The 17,642-nt window shown below is 44.5% G+C and overlaps 1 protein-coding gene across 1 annotated transcript in view; it reads left to right on the top strand.

The window, feature by feature from the left end:
• The window catches only part of Prkca (protein kinase C alpha), a gene marked incomplete at its 5' end in the record, with an annotated part of 309,700 nt that overhangs the window by 56,030 nt on the left and 236,028 nt on the right, over positions 1-17,642 (top strand). The window contains one exon of the mRNA XM_048798205.1: positions 3,800-3,882. Coding sequence (XP_048654162.1) covers positions 3,800-3,882 — 83 coding nt within the window. The remainder of the gene's footprint in view (positions 1-3,799; positions 3,883-17,642) is intronic.

Raw genomic sequence — 17,642 nt, 5'->3', positions numbered from 1 at the left:
CATCCTCTCATTTGGCTTCACAGACGCAGGTGACCCATAGTCTTTGAAATGAGGCTCCAACTCAGACTTTCTGGGCAGCCTGTGGCTTCTTAAGCACAGATTTGTTTAAGGACCAAGATTTTGGACCCCTGAAAAACCATGATGCAGAAAGAATCTGCCTTGATTTGTGTCTCCACTTCCTCCCAGCTCAGGGGCTACCAGTTTGTCTTCCTGGCTGTCCAGGTCAGGCAGGTATTATTGAAGGTGTACCATGAGACAGGTACCACCTTATTTCCCCTTGTCCCCAATTCCCCTTACTCCACATTAACATGGTAAGATAAATTCCTTTATTTATTTATTTATTTTTTTAGTTGTAGTTGGACACAATACCTTTATTTTATTTATTTATTTTTATGTGGTGCTGAGGATCAAACCCAGGGCCTTGCACATGCTAGGCGAGTGCTCTACCGCTGAGCCACAACCCCATCCCCTCCTTTAGATTTTAAAATATGAAAGATAATAACTCCCGATTTTTTAGCCAGGGAAAGACCTATACTGGCCATCTCCAGGTAAGTCCAGTGAATTCTTATTTTATTGTCCCAATCTATTCCTCTTCTTTCAATGTCACTAGCAAGACTTTTCAAATGTCTTGTTTGATTATATTGTCTTATAGCATGTGAATTACCCAGTTTAGTTTGCAACTTGAAACCAGAGGTCAAGACCAGCCATTTTGGAATCTCTGGTCATGGCTGGGTGTTCTGGGGCAGACCTTCCCAGATAAATGCTATATTCAGCCAGAGTCAGCCCAACTACAAGGTCCTCTTCTCCATCTTTTCCATGGGGGACGGGGGTGGGGTTAAAGGTAAGGTACAACCGGGCTTTCTCTCCCTGGTCATCCAGGTTGGACAGATTCTATTTCCTTGTCCTTTGGAGGTCATCTTTCATGAATCTTGAATTTTCGAACAGGCCTATAGGGTCTTTGTCCTCAGATAACCCCCATCTGTGAGTGTGACTCTTTGGAAACACAAGACCCTTCTCCCTCCTGTCTGCCTCCTGTTGGTAGAATCTGTTCATTGAAATGGGAAGCTTCTGTGCATAGAAGAGGAGGAGGGAGCCCCTAAGGCAGGCTGCAGGGATGTAATTTGGGGGTGGGTGGGTTTTTTTGCTTCCCTGTAAGTTTTACTGGGCAGTAATGGCCTAGTTCTTCTCAGGAAAAAATTTGAAATGAGACATGTTTTATTAGGTGTGCAGTAGCAATACTTCCAGGTGGAGCTGTGTCACTGTGTTGATGTGTAGATGCAGATAGCAATGACAGATGCAGAAGACAAGACGTCTTTCCAAAGGGGTTTGACAAATATGGGTTTTCTGAACACTGTTCATCTGAATATGGAGAGGACTTAAAAAAAATAAAAAGGATGAAAGACCTGGGTGTTTAAACAATTAAGTGGGAAATCGGAAGGCTGATTTTCCTCTCCAAACCCCGTCTCCAGAATAAACCATGATCAGGAATAATGCTGCTCTAACCTCTTCTGTTCGTAATTGATCTTTCTGATTCCAGTGAACGAGAAGTGATTCTGTGCCTGGGGGCTGTGAGCAGATCAGATTAATTTGCGCCTTCGAAGCCCTGCTTTATTATCTATCCTTGGAGGATTTTGCAATCAAGATGCTTTTAGCAGAACACAGTGGAAAGGACGCTCCTCTGAGGACTCCCAGGAGCTCAGTGCTGCCCTTTGATTGGCTCAGTGCTGCCCAGACAACCAGGGGGCCCTTTCTTCTGCTTCTCTCCAACCTCCTCTGGCCGTGCACAAGGGTGGGCAGGTGTATTGGGCATGGTAGATGGTGTGTAGCAGCTCAAGATAACCCCTCTCCTGGGCAGTTCCACCTCTAAAAGGTTGCTCCTATATGAGATCTTTTCATTCATTAAGTTTTCTGGGATGGCTCCCACCCAACAATCACCCCTGATTCTTCTTCTCTTATAGGGAAACCCCATCTCTTCATCCTCTGGGTTTGTATAGGAATGTGCATATGTGTGTACATATGTATGTGTGTGCTCACATGAAATAGGATATTTAGTGGTTAATCAGCAAGTCCTAAAATTCTTCTGAAATTTCTCTGGCATCTGTTGTGTCCGTATCTTGGCATCCTGAATAGTGTTGGACAATTACTTCCATACCTCTGCTATGCAAAAGACTTGTAACTGGGTCTTATGGCCACAAATCTATACTATTAAATTCTTCCTGTTGCTACCATTTGCATATCTTAGATATTGCTTTTTTCTGTGTTATTTTCAGTATAAAACCTCTCGGTGACTTCCAAGGCTCATCAAAAATATTCTGAATTTCTTTCTGACCACTCATGGTCCTCTCAGTACTCTCTCAGTACTTGATCTCCTGTTGGGAGTTCAGCGCCCAGCAAACCTGCTGTCCTTTCCCACCCACTGAAATGGCTCACCCTCTTTGATCTCCTTCATGTACTAACATATGTGCAGGGAGTTGCATTATCATTGGTAAGAGAAGAAAATAGCACACAAACTGAGAATTAGAGGAGTTCTAGCTTTCTTTGTGCAGTGTCTTAGTTGCATTCTGTTGCTATAACAGAATACTTGAGACTGGTCATTTATAAAGAACTGAAGTTTATTTTCTCACTCTTCAGGAGGCTAGGAAGTCCAAGGTCAGGTGCTAAAATTTGGCAAGGGTGTTCTTGCTGCCTCCTCCAGGTGGAGGGCACACCTTATACTCACATGATAGAAGCAGCAGAGGGGGCTGAACTTGCTTTTTTGAAATGGCATTAGTCCTACTCATGAGGGCCAAACCCTCACGGCCCAACCACCTCTCCAAGGTCCCACCTCCCAACACCACTCCAGTCTAACCAAATTTCATTGTGAGTTTTGGAAGAAACAAACATTCAAACCACAGCTTGCAACTTCCCCAACACTCTGAGAGTATATTGTTAGAACCTTTTTATTATTCAATGATGACCAACAGTAATGGAGGCTGCCCTTTGAAGCTAGACTTCAGGCTTTGAAGGACCAGATATTGCTCATATTCCCCCACATTACATCATCCCTGAAAACCTCTAGGGGATTGCTTACTAAGTTCTCTAACAGATTATTTTATTGGTACATCTCCAGGAGTAGGTATCAAAACCATGTGGAGCCCGGAAAATACTTGCTGTGTAATAGATTTTGCTAGATTTGCAGGGACTCCTTCAACTCATGTCAGCACAGGCAAACAGAAGTTGTTCAGTGCACCCCAACTTCTCCCATTTCAGAGGGCTGTTTTCTGGAGATTGGGTTGTGCCTTGATGAGTCCCTTAAGTTTAGATTTCACTGAGGATGTCTTGCAAACCACACTAAGGGATGCTCAGGAGTTATTTATAATCAGTTATTCTTTTTTTATATTTGCATTATTTTCACCCACAGGGTATAATGTTTACATACATGTGTCTGCTCATGTATGTGCACAGATGTCTGTGAGTGCATGTATGTATTGGTAGGGGATGTTGCAAGGTGCTTTAAGTTTTGATTCTGGTTTGTACCTTGGAAAACTATCTTGTAGTCTCTAGCTCCCCTCTCCCTCAACTTTAGGGGCTGGGAACCAAAGCATAGGTCTCCTGGGCTCCTGTCAGCTCTGGCATTTTGTGACTGTGTCATCAGTGAGTCCAATCAATAAAAAATGTTGCTTATGAAGGTAAAGTGCCTTCTGATGAGTGTTTATAAGATTTTATTTACATTGAAATGAAAACAACTTCTAACAGTAAGTAGCCACGTTTGGAGAACAAAGCCCATATATTAATTTTCGTTTTCTTTTCTCTCTCTCAGTTTGCTGTTTTGTGGTACACAAGAGGTGCCATGAGTTTGTTACTTTTTCATGCCCGGGTGCAGACAAGGGACCCGACACTGATGTAAGTAGCCTGCAAACCATTATTTGATGTTAATGTGAATTTCTGGGCTTTATTTTCTTTTTTAATGACTGTACAGCTGTTGTTTTGTCACAGACTATTAATGAGAAGACCGCTCTCAATTAGTCTCATGTAACTTTGACTTGTGCTAATGAACAGATTGATAGTCCTTGTGAGCCCTGGACTACTTCTCAGAGAAGTCCTTGGAGGAGAATTATTAGCTGTGCTCCTCCACTCTGGGCAGCCACACTGACTAAATCCACCAAATTTATAGCACAGGCCACACTGACGGAGTTTACAATGAGCATAAGTCACCCTTCAGTTTATTTCTAAAGGTTTTTAAACAGATGGGGCCGTCCTTGGTGTTGGCCAATGTAACAAACTGCTCGTGATTGCTTCACAAGAGTCCTTGTACCCTTCCATTCAGTATTGTTGTAAGTACCACGGTTGTGGAAATGACTTTGTATCTGTTTCACTGAACAATGATCCTAGAGCTGCCAAACCTTTTCATTTATTTGTGTCCCGATTCTGCTTTTCTCTACTGAATAACTCTGTTGTATCTTATTGTACAAAAGAAAGAAAGAAAGAAAGAAAGAAAGAAAGAAAGAAAGAAAGAGGAGATCAGCTAGAGAGATTGAGCAGGAGGAGACATGAAATGCCAGTGTCTGAAATATATTGGGTGGAGGGGAACTTGGGTGTTACATGAAAAACATTATTTTAACTGGAAAAAAAAAAAAAAAGGTTGCAAAGAAGGCCTGGGTGGGTAAGCATTTCTGCTCTGATTTGCTTTTGCCGGATCAGTTTAGTCACTCATTCTTAGTTATGGATTTCAAGAGAGCCCTACCTTTGGCCCTTGTTTCCAGTGAGGAACTTGGATTTTGAGTGGCTTTCTCAGTGCAGGTGGCATTTTCATGGTGGGCTTCAAGGGACTCAGATTTAGGTGGTTGAAACCCGTGTAGTGAGGGAAATGTCAGTGACCTTCATTTGACCTTCAGTGCACTGAAACATCCTATGGTTTGGTTAAGATGGAGGTAAAGGCAGCGGTAAGTGGGTGCCATGGGCACTGGGGCTTCCATGTTCTACAAAGGCCCCAGAGGGCACCTCCAGAGGTCACTTTGTTTTATCTCTTTGTGGACAAGAAATTTCACCGAAGTTCGTGGATGCTCAGTGCCTTGTCCTCAAACAAAAGTGTTATTTCCTCGGCCACCTCAATTCCCCATATTGTCCTCCTTTCTGGAATACCTTCTCCACTTGGGGCATTCTAAAGATAAGAATAGATGGAGGAAAGGTTGTGTGCCAACTTTTCTAAAACACCAAAGTCCTTGTGCTTTTTTTTGAAGGTGTCCCAAAGAATCATGGGGTGATCCTTTCACTTCTTTTCTCACTATTCCTATCTTTGTCCTCTTATTTTAACTTTCCTCATTTTTCTTCTCTCTCCTCCTGTTTCTGTACCATCAAGAATGGGCAGGAGTGGGGAGCTGGAGTGTGCTACACCAGAGGCTGAGGAGGGAGGTTGGCGAGTTTGAGGCCAGCCTGGGCGACATAGTGAGACCCTTTTTCAAAAAAAAAAAAAAAAAAACAAAATAAGAAAGGGGGCAGATGTGTGGCTAGGCTGCACATAAATAGTTTGTATGTCTCTTTTCTCTTCCTTTTTCTTCCCACATTTTCATTCTTTTGGTCAAGTAGAATCTGTAATGCTCTGAAACTCTTGTCTGGTGACTTGGGTACAAGAACCATCACAGAGATTTGCCCCTTGCCCTGTAAGGAGTTTTTTGGGAGGAAGGTAGATGGTAAAAAGTCATTGGTTAATAAAGAAGAATGACTTTATCGAATTTGCTGGCAAATGGATGGGTCTTGAGACTATTATGCTAAGTAAAATAAGCCAATCTCCCCAAACCAAAGGTCGAATGTTTTCTGATATGTGGAAGCTAATCCACAATAAGAGGCAGGAGATACAAGTTCGGTGGCTTAGACAAAGGGGAATGAGGGAAGGGAAGCAGGAGAGGAAAAGGAAAGCCAGTGGAATGACTCTGTCATGACTTTCCTGTGTACCTATATGAATACACCACAGTGAATCTCACCGTCACATATATCCAAAAGACTGGGGTCCTAATTGGAATAACATATATTCCATGCTATGTATTTATATCAAAATGGACTCTACTGTCATGTGGAACTAAAAAGAACCAATAAAAAATTATTTAAAAAAAAGTCACTGGTTAAAACAGACCCAGGTACGCAGAGCAGGTGTACCTGAGGGACTTGCCGTAGGTGGCCAGGGGAGCTTCACAGAGGCAACGGCATTCGAACTGAGCTTCAAGAGTGGCTGGAATAGGCAGGCAAAAGGGAGCAAGCACGTGTGTGCTGTGGAGGAAGGAGCCCTGGAAAGGACTGTGCTGGACAAGGGAAAAGCAAGTTGAGAGCCAGATGCGGGAAGGAGCTCAGCTATGGGAACACGAGAAAGTCAGGCATCAGATGTTTTGTTAAGAATTCTGAAGGATTTGGAACAACCTCCTGGAAGCAGTGGGGACCCCGGGGAAGTCTGACACGAGGAGTGATGTAACACTGTGCGCATCTTATACAGGTTACTGTGGCTTAGGAAATGGATGGGGCAGGAGGTGGGTTGGTGGAGAACATGCAGAGGCCCCTCCTCCCCGGGGCAAGGCAGTGGGGTTGGGGGAGCTGAAGGCAATGGGGATGGACATTTAAGATACATTTAGGAGCCAGATCAGCAGTTCTTGGTCACCATGGGGCCAGGGAGATGGAAATGTTGAGACTAGCTCCCAGGTTTCTGGCCCAGATACCTCCATGGATAGAGTTGCTTTGGGGCCTTGGAGACTCGGCACTGAGCCTCATTTTAATATTCTTAAAAGTAAAGATAAGAGATGATTTTTTTTTCTTAATATGAGAAAGAAAGAGGGTACATGAGATTAAAAAAAAAAAAAGACATAAAAGTCAGCCATCCTGATTGATATGGAATTGTGCATGACCTTCCAAAGAGAAAATTCACCTTTTGGTCTTTGGAACGAAGAGACCTGAGATTAGGGCTTTCTGCAGCCAGGGCGGAGGCCTCACTGTGTAATTATTCAAGTGCGTCTCGGGGAGTCGCAAGGTGGCCAAATTGAACTGCACCCAGCAGGTCCTGGGAAAGCGTGAAGACCTCAGGATACAGAGTTGAGTGGGGAATGTAGGACTCTCATGTTTCATCCTTTCTGCATAAATTTTAAGATCACAGAATTCTAGAGCAGGAAGGGATTTTTAAGACCGAACCTCCTTATTTTGTAGGTGAGGAGACTGGGGCACGTTGAGGGATACTGTCACGTGTTGCTTCTCGGGTACCTGATTGGGTTTGTGGTTGGCTCCTCCAAGGAGCTAGTACTGATGGGGAAGAGCGAGGTCGGTAGCTTGATTGGCACATATTGTTGGTAAAGTATGTTTCTGGCTCCTACCTGATGCGTTCACTGAAAGCTCTGTTCAGATGCCTAGAAAAATATTAGAGGGCATGAAGAAGATCCATTGAAAGAATGAAAGGTTTGGGGGAAATGAAGGAGAATTTAAGAGGAAAAGCTGCCCTGAGCATTTTTTCCCTTGAAAAATTAATAAATTTGAATGGATTTTTTTTTCATGCCACGGGGAATGGTTAAGAGGTGCCATTCCTGTCCTGCTTAACAATGCCTTACTCTGCTCAGAGGCGCCAAAGCAGTCACAGATGGGGGGGAGTTTACTAAGCTTGTGAAACCCACAAATATTGTACCTGCTCTGCCATCTTCAAGATGAAAGGGAAGGGAAAGTACCGGAAGATAAACCAGCTTTACCCAGATGACAGCAGCCAGGTGGAAGAGCGTGCCAAGTTCTTCTGAACTGAGATGTTCCTTGGGGCGCAAGGAGCAGCCATAGTTGAAAGTCTGCATTACTGCAAATGCATGAAGACCTCAGGGTAGAGAGTTGAGTGGAGAATGTAGGACTCTCATGTTTCATCCTTTCCACATAGTGCCAGGGATCTTGGTGAAGAAAGGGCTTCTGGGTGCCATGCAAGGACCCCTTGAAGATTCTCAGGCCAAGTTTTCAGCCCTTCCTCTGCCCCTTCTGGATGAGCAGCATGTGCCTGGCCAGGTACTCCCTCCCAGCACCTGGAGAAGAGAGGCAGGCATTTTCCAGACTCTGAAGTGCAGCCCCACACCTTGAGCAGAGAAGAGAGGAAAGCGAGGGCTTTTATGGGAGTGCTTTTGGGGTGAACTCAGTCACTGCTGCCGCAGGTCTTCATAAGGATTCCCAAGCTGGAGGGTGGATGGTACCGTGTGTGGCTCCTGGTTCAAGCTGCGCTCTTCCGGGTCCGTGTTGGAGAGGCCCTTGGAGTCTTGAGCCAAATCTGTGTTTCTAGGTGTGCAGCCTGCGACTCTGCCCAGTATCCCTGCCCTGCACTCGCGGTTTTATACAAGAACATAACAAAATCACACGAAAATGCTCTGTGTTGAGAAATAGCTCTTCTCTTTTCCCCACCAAATTCAGAGATGTGGACAGGTAGAAGAGGGAACGGGCCGTGTTTTGCTTTGAGCTTGCGGGTAGTGGGGTGACTTTGCCCTGCCCAAGAGGCACAGCGTGGTTGTCTCTCAGCCCTGGTGGGTTTCTCTTCCCTGCCTTGGCTACGACGAGGTGGGGTGGATGGGGGAGGGCTGCGGTGGGTTCTCTTGGGGCCTGTTCTTCCCTGGACTTCTTCCTTTCACATCATAAAATTTTATCTCACCGGCTCAGAGTCCCTCAGTGCTTCTTCCCATCCTTAGAACAGTCTCCATTTGTCTTAGGTTACATCTGTCATGAGGCCCGCCCTGTTAGAAGGAGACCCCGGTATTCAGGCCCCCCCAGTATGCATGCATCTATGTTGGTGTGCGTGCGTGCGTATATCTATTAGCACATTAAGTCCTTTTATACTTTCTGTTTTCTCTTAATGCCTTAAGTGAGAAAAAAGCTGTGAAGCAGCCCTTTCATACCAATCTCAGTCCTGCACTTAACACCATAATGCAACCCTTCCACGATTAATCTGTGAAATTGTAGGGAGAGAAATCGTTCGTGTATGCTACGTATAAAATAACACAAATGCCAAACAACTCTTTACTATATATATGTGTGTGTGTGTGTGTGTGTGTGTGTGTGTGTGTATGTATATGTATATGTATATATATTTGGAATGTTTATTCCATGCATTGGATATGGGCACTTAAAATTTCTTTTTATTGGTTCATTATAATTATACATAATAGTGGGATTCGCTGTTACATATTCATATGTGCCCACAATAGAACCATGTAATTGCCCAGTTGTATTCCCCAGTGTGTCTCTCTTCCCTCCCCTCCTCTCTTTTCCTGGTCCCTTTCTTCTACTATACTGTCTCCCTTCTGTTTTCATGATCCCCCCAGAAATGATGATATTGGTAAAGCAGTGGTGGGGGTATCTATTAAAAGGCTTCAAGTATCCGGAGGGAATAGCTGCTCTTGTGTTGCCTTTGTGGGAAGTCATCTGTTTTTACCTGCCTTGTGCGTTTTTACCGTGGCCTTGGCTTGTCCCGGGAGCACTGTTGATATAGTATTTTACACTTCTCATGTCTGGGCTGTGCAGTTGAACAGCGTTCAGGGGATTTCTGGGTCCTTGTCACACCTCACCGGGGAGGCAGCCAGCACACATGCAGACAGCGTCACAGGTGGGCTGATGGCAGGATGCTTGGAAGGGCACCAGTGAAGGAGTTGACCAGGTCACAGATGGGAGGTTTGCTTCGGATCTGGGTGCTCATCAGGTCTGTGAAGATCATGCAGCTGAACTCCTGGAAGAAGCCAAATTCACTCACTGCCCACACCTAGAGCCAGAGATGGAACCCAGGGCACAAACTGCTGCAAAGCAGAAGTGATGTCCTGTGGACCACTGGACCTGGGGGTGTGGGCAGCAGGAAGCAAAACTGCTTTCTTTTCTTTACTAGCATCTTGAGAATTCCTTTGTTCTTCAGTCCTCTCCTGTGTCTCAGAAACCAATCAAATAAAAAAGGCTGCTGCGTTGTTTAAAATTCAACATTTCAAAGATTCGTTTATGACAAAAATTAAAGCATTTAAAATAAATCTAGAAATAAATTTAATTAGTGGATCTTCTATTTTTTTTTCCAAAGTGTACTTTTATGTTTAATATGGAAATAAGCTGGTTTTGTGAGCAAAGCTGTTATACTCTGAAACATTTTTTTTTAATATTCTTGAGAAGACAGTAAAGTGAGGTATGTATAAGGTCCTGTGCCACAGAGTTATACAAAGTCCCTTAGCATGCAGTAAAGAGTCCTGAAGTGGGGATTGGCAGCCCTGCCGGGCCATATCACCAAAGTGCTTTCTAGATCTTTGACTATTTATAAATATGGAGAGTAAATTTATGAGATTATTGTATGTTTGCTGGGGGTCTCCTGATGTGAAGGGTAAAAAGGTGAAGAGAGTTCCTGACCTCCCAGTACAGGATCATCTTATAACTGCAAAGATGAGCTAAGCATGCCTTACGGTTACACTGCAGGATTGTCCAGGTTGGCTGCCAGGCCTGGGGAACCGCTGATGAGTTTAGCGGAAAGAGAGAGGACACTCAGGTGCGTCTTCTGGAAGAGTGAAGGAAGGTTTCATGAAGATGCTGACATTCTAATACACATCTAGCTATCCTCACAATTTCCTTTTAGAAATAAGTAGGCCCTTGTTTTCATGATGGCCTAAGGGCACATCCTAATGCTGCTGTCCGGCAGCACCAAAACTCGGGTAAAAGGTATTTACAAGAGGATTTGTATACGAGAAGAGAGGCTCGCAGTGCGGTGCAAGTCCCTATGGGATGCCCCCAGATAAGCATCTGAGGAAGCCCCCTCGGCACCCGCCTACAGGTGCCCTTACCCACTTGCCGTGATCCCACAGGAAACCTTAAAAAAGAAATTATTTCAGGGATACAAACCCAATACAAAAACGCCACTGCTAATTCTGCTCTTCAGTGGGTGGATTATTTTATGTACCAGATTCCCAGTAACAGAAGTATTTCCTGCAAAGGAAGGGACTCCTGCTGCATTTGTGCCAAATTAATTTTGCTGGGAATTAAAATAGCCTCAAAGACTTAGATCCTCATCCATAGTTCTGATGAGCTGTGGGAGACAGCTGGGCCGTGGAGGGTCCCTTGTCCTGACCTACCAGGTTCTGGCCAGTGAGAAGAGAGAGGGTTGTGCATTTGCTCTGTGGTCTGTACTTGGTCAACTAAAATAAATATGTGGTGTAACTACAGATGAAATGCTTGTATTTTAACCAGTTACCAGAAGGCACATTTTCTAGGGAGGCACCCTGGGACTTTTCCACTCAATCCAACAGTTTAGGTGGCTACGGTTTAAATATCTTTGGAAGTCCACTTTTGGAAGACCTTCGAAGGCCAGTGACACATTCTTTTCACAGTCTCTAACCTTGGCACATTGTCAGCCTGTGAAAGTGTGTTGAGATTGTTTGGGGGAAGCAACCAAAGATCCAGGGTAACCAGGTCAGCATAGGAAGCCCTTGAAAATAGATAGTACTGTTTTTGGTCCAAAAAAGGAGGTAAGACAGTAAGGAAGAAATAGTGATTTTTTTTTCCTTATGAAATGTATAAACTATCTCTGATATCAGGTCTGACAGGGAATTTTTGTATATTAGGCATAGAAATTGTGTCAAAATAATTATATAGCTCATCAGGCACCTGTAGTTAATATGCTTCTTAAAAAAAAAAGGAAAAAAGAAAAAAAAGTCACATTACTTAGTGGTCATGCTCACACAGCAAATTCTTGGTGGAGAAGTCCTTTGTTTTTTCTCTTTGAGAACAGAGTGCCTGGAACAGGGTCTGGCTCAGGGTGGATGCTCAGAAAACATTTGTTGCACCAAGGAGAATCGGTCAGAGAAGGTCTGATAAACTAATTCGGTCACCAATTGTATTTATCAGGTGTTGGATGACTTGGATATTTTCAGTGGCACATGAGACTTTCAATGAACTTCCCCAGTACCTAGGAATGGATGTCTCATCAGCGTCATTATCATGACATCTTGGGGTGTGGGGGTGGACATACCTGAGGGGCTTTCTTGCTTTTTACAGTATCCATTTCAAACCATGGTCTTGGCTGTTTGGAATTAAGTTATAGCTCTTGCCTGGTGGAGATCAATAATTGGCACGAAGGATTCCTAGTTTGTTTGTTTTTTGAGTCGTCTAATACCAGACAGCTCCTGATACACACACCAAGTTCCCAGGACCTGAGCACATTGTTGGAAATGGTGTCTAAGGAGATTGTTACAAGAGTTCAAGTCACTGGCAGCCCAGAGCTGGAAGAACTCTGCACAAGTGGTGGCAGGTTTATGATATTACCTGACGTCCATGCAACATCTCTCGCATGTCTGGTGCTCCTCTTGCATCTATTTATTGATTATGTATAATCATTAAAAGTTTCTTGAGCATTTATTATTACCAGCTGCTACATGATGCAATGGTTAAATGGTCCTCATCTTCACACAGCTCATGTGATTGAATGTTATTATTCCTTCACATAATTACTTCAGGGGATAAGCAGACATAAATGCACTAGGTATACATTATTATTCCCACTGTACCAATGAGAAAATTGAAGGTTGGGTGGGGTGAAGTGACTTCCTGGAGTCCAGTAGTAAACAGAGCTCTGAGCTGTGAAACAGGTGTCTGCTCCCACCCGTGAACTCCAACTCAGTACCACATGACTGCTCACCAAAGCCCACCAGACAGGTTTTCAGCAAAGACCACGTTTCTGGGCAGAGTCTGGGGTCAGAGTGACTATGAGAAATCTTAAAATGATACAAGAAATTTGAAATGATGCCATCCTGAGATATTAACAGTCAGCACCTTCCCAAGGGGGACCAATAGTGTGTCCTCATGGAGACCAGAGCACGCAGGGCAACAGGACCAGGTGGGAGCCCACTGCAGTTTGCAGATTTGGCTCAGGGTTCTTCTGAAGAGGGTGCGGAGGAGGACTTTTCAGGACACTCTGTGTTTCTGGAAAGATTTGTTTCGAGTGGCTTCACCCTAAGCTGAAAGCTGGCCCAGAGAGCTTTTTGGCTCAGGGAAGAGACTTGTTTCTGGATTTTACTGAGTCACTTTTTAAAAGCTGAACTCAGCATCCCATTCAATTAGGTGATACCCCCTGGCCTTGGTTCTGTTTGTACTGCTTAGCGAATTTTCCAGCAAGAGAGTCAGGAGGAGTCTAGACGGAGAAGTACATCTGCTGGGGACAGGGAAGGAGGGAGGTTACTGGGAATTTCCTAGCTAGCATTGTCACTGTGGCATTTTATTTACAATGGAATTGAGGACCCCAGTCAAATGAGCCCACTTACTGGGGATTTTTCGGCTTTGGTAGAGGCTTAGAGAGAGGTAGCAAGAGGGAGGCACGTGCTGTACCCCCATTGGTATGAGGTTGAACACAATCTGAGAGAGAACTCAGAGTCTCGTCCTAGCAAGAGGTGAGATGGGCTGCGGGAAGGTTGGTTGTTTTAATTATTTTGAAACTCATTTAACATGTTTATCTTTTTAGTTTCCAACATATTTGTTTTGAGAATGATAAAGCCAGGGGAAAGTTAGCTCCTAAGAAGAATGTCATAGTCATTATGACAGCATTGCTGTCGGGCATTGAGACAGCCCTGATCCCAAGGGAGGTTTCCCAGATGACACTCTTGATGGGGAAGGGGTGCCCCAGGGCCTGGGGTTGAGGATGTCCTGCTGGACTTGTACATCACTGTCCTGATTTTTTTCCCCTCGCATCCTCGCCACTCTACAAACCAGTGATTGATGACAGAGTAACCAGACTGTCATCTCCACCGGGTCCCCAAGCCAGAGGCCTTGGGATTCTCACGGTTGTATCCATCCCTAATGTGTCCCCATCTAACAGGGCAGCAGGTCTGTGGCTCTACCTCCAGCTTCATAGGCACCACCTTGGGGAAGGTGCACAGTGTCCTATGGGACAGACTCACAGACTCTGGACCATTTATCTTCTAGACCATCCTGCATCTTGCCACCCAGTGGCCTTTTAATTGTTTAAAAGAAAAAGAAAGAAAAGAAAAGGATCTAATCCTGCCACTCCTGTTCAAGGATTCCCAAGGATTTCTGTGGGGTCACACACAATGACTGTTTTCTGTGGCTGCTGTGCCAGGGCCGTGGCCTCTGTCCACATTGACCTCTCCAGGAGGGCGGCACAAGTTTCGTGTGTGGTGAAGACAATTTTTCAAGAGGGCAGGACTCAGGGCACACATGTGACAAACTTCCATGGGCATCACATTTCTTGATATCCCCATGACCAAAGCCCCCAGATTAGGTTTCTTCAGAGGAACAGAGCCAGGAGGGCGTGTGTGCAGGCCTGGTCATGAAGACCTTTCCCACGAGGATTGACTCATGCAGACGTGGAGGCCAGATCCCAAGAATTGTAGGGAGGCGGCCCCTGGTGTGGCTCCAGCCCCCTTCCCAAGGCCCGAGAACCAGGAGGGCTAATAAGGAAGTTCAGTCCAAGTCCACAGGCTGGCAAGGTCAAGACCAGGGAGAGATGATGTTTCAAACTGCATCCAAAGGCAGGAAGAAGCTCATGGCCCCATGTCAAGGCCTTCAGGCCGGAAGAGCTGTCTCCTCCTGGGGCAGCATCGGCCTTTTCTGTTCTGTCCAGGCTGTCCACTGATTGGGTCACTCTCACCCCCATCCCAGAGCCCACCAATGTAAATGCTAACCTCATCCACAAACACCCCTGTAGGAATACCCAGGATAATGTTGGACCCAGTATCTGGGAACCCTTGAGGCCCACTCCAGGTGACACATAAAATTAACTAGGGGGACACACAGTGCTATGGGTCCTGGACAGGTGAGTCCGTGGGGGCCTTAATGTAATGCTGTACCACTGGAAGGTTGTTCTGGTTGTAGGATGACACTTGCTTTCCCCTATATCTTATTCACCGCCCTCTTCCCAATGCATAGTATGATCTCAGACTCAGGACAGGTGATCGTGAATATTTGTAGAAAGAGCCAATAAGTGGAAAATAGTGTTTCAGATCCCCAAATAAGATGAAAATAATTTTCTTGGTTTGAGTAGAATATTTTAAAAATGTTTTCTAGGGGCACTTCCAGAAGGAATACCAGCCATTTCTTGATGGCCAATTACTGACTTTGGAAGGAATTTTCTTTGTTTTTTCTTTTTGAAAAAAATAAATTTTTTTTTCTCCTCCCACCCCAATTAGGGACTGTTTGGTGCTTGAAGTTAATCCTTTAAAATTGGCAACGATGCTCATTGAACCAAGTGACCAGGATTTTTTAACTTGGTGCACATTTTTGTAATTGCTGTTAAGTGTTGGGGGAAACAACCTATTGAAAGGTAATGTGTGTGTGTGTGTGTGTGTGTGTGTGTGTGTGTGTGTGTGAGGGGGTGGGTTGGGTTGGAGTGGGGAAGGGGGAGGTCCNGAAGGCCTTGACATGGGGCCATGAGCTTCTTCCTGCCTTTGGATGCAGTTTGAAACATCATCTCTCCCTGGTCTTGACCTTGCCAGCCTGTGGACTTGGACTGAACTTCCTTATTAGCCCTCCTGGTTCTCGGGCCTTGGGAAGGGGGAGTCCTGGCTATTAAATCCAGGGTCTAAGGGTGTTAGGCACTCACTCTACCACTCAGCTGCATCCTCCACCCAACTGCATATTTTGGATAGATATTCCATGAGGTGATTGCTAGTTCTCTAGTTAATCTGCAAAGGTTTATAGCAAGTTATAATTCAAGAGGAGGAGAGATGATACAGAGAACTCAGGAGCCTATGGCTTTGGTTTCTTTCCTGTTTGACCTCTGCTCTCCTGGGTGCTGGCCTCTCCTATGCCTAAGGCTCAAGGGTGTATAATCAATGCAAAAGTCACAGGGCTGCCATTCTAGCTCATGAGAAATTTATATTGTGGTAGGATTGCTGTGTGGAAAAACATATTTTAAAGGGCACTGGTTATAAACTTTTATCTGAGTGAGATTTTTTTTTTCCACATTGTGAGACATACCTAAGACAAATACCTTTAGAAGGCAGTTGACTTGCTACTCATTCTCGGCAGTCTAGAGTCCCTGGCCTGTCCCTCCCCTTCTCTTTTGTAAAGCAGGAAGCTTCGTAGCCTTAACGTGGAGTATAAATGTTTAAAACATGAGAATTTCATACTTGAAAATGATATTCTCGGTGGAGGAGGGTGACTTTAGGTTGCTAGATATTAAGCTGTATCATGACTCATTTGTTCTTAAACAAGTCGTTCTCCAGTTACTAAAGTTAATCACAAAAGACCAGGGAAGCTTGAAAAAGGAGTTCGCACAGCAGTTCTTAAAATTAGAAAGGCAGGGCTGCTCTCTTTTGCATCTGCTAAGTCTGAATGATGCGCCAGGCTTGAGGGAATTCATGTTAACCATTTTTTCCCCTTGAAGAGTTAATAATTTGGAATAACTTATGTACAGAACCAAAAGTGGGGAAGAAAAACAGTAGATAGCTTGAAGATTTAAAGGAATCACGGACATAAGTGAAACAGTCCTTGTTTTCAAGTGTGTGCGCCCACCACGGGGTTGGAGTTGTCCGCTAGGCCTGGCCATGTTCTCACTCAGTGAACTTCTGTGTATGCAGGACCAAACAGTGGTATTCTGTTGGACTGGAAAAGTACACCATTTGCCAGATGGTCTGTAACCTGCTCATGGTTTCTGCTCTCGCCCCTGCATCTACACTGTAGCCGGAGTGGAACTCTGCATGTATCCGGCAGATCAGATCATTGTATTATTGTACATGAACCCCTCAGTGCCCTGCCCCCCCAATAACCAGTAGAGCACGTACTTCTGAAGTTGATCAACAAGGCCCGTCATGGTGGTGGTTGGCTCCCACCAGAACAGGACATGCTCATTCACACTGCATTCTGCTGCCCTGGCCAGTTCTTCTGTTTGGAACCAGACCCCAGATCTTCACGGTGCTCATTTGCATCTTTCAGGTCTCTGTGGAGATGACACCTTCGTGGAGATCCTCTTCAGAACACATCTTCCCTGTGTTTATCTGTTGTCCTTCATAGCCTCTCTCATCATCTGAAACCATATTACTGGTTCTTGATTACCATCTTTCCATTAGCATGGGAGCAACACAGGAACAGGGACATTATCTTACTCTTCTTTTCAACCTCAAAAAGTAACAGGGTTTTATTTAATTCCTTAACAATAAAACTAAAGGAAACATCTCAGGATCGATATCTTTCTCTGACTAGGATGTTGTACCATGTAGTTAATAAGCTGGCCATGTCAGTTAAGCTTGAAACCTACTACATGATTGGATGGATCTTCTAAATAAAAAAATATATATTCTTCATTAACAATATTTAGAATATGTAGTCTATAAAATTAATTTTAAAATAAAATGTTTCTGATCAGTTTTACTTAGATTACCTAACTAACCACCAGAGTCCAAGTGTCAGCCATCCTGGATACACGAGGAAAGCATTGAAAATGCTTGGGAATAATTTATATCTAATAGAATCTTAACATTGACAATTCTGGCTGCCTATTGACTTGGGAGTAATGTCTTCTTTTCTGAGATTTCTCTCTGCAGCCATTAGTTTTGCTTACCAATACCCTCATTGAACAGGAAAGAGTTGTTCAGTAAATTGTGATTCATCAATGTGATAGACTGTGTAGAGCCATTAAGAATGATGACTGGGGCTGTCCACTGGCCTGGCACATGTGAGGTCCTGGATTTGATCCTTAG

This window comes from Marmota marmota, unplaced genomic scaffold (genome assembly GCF_001458135.2).
Source record: "Marmota marmota marmota unplaced genomic scaffold, marMar, whole genome shotgun sequence".
NCBI lineage: Eukaryota > Metazoa > Chordata > Mammalia > Rodentia > Sciuridae > Marmota > Marmota marmota.
Note: the sequence above shows the minus strand (reverse complement) of the source record. Positions and strands in the feature narration are given on the sequence as shown.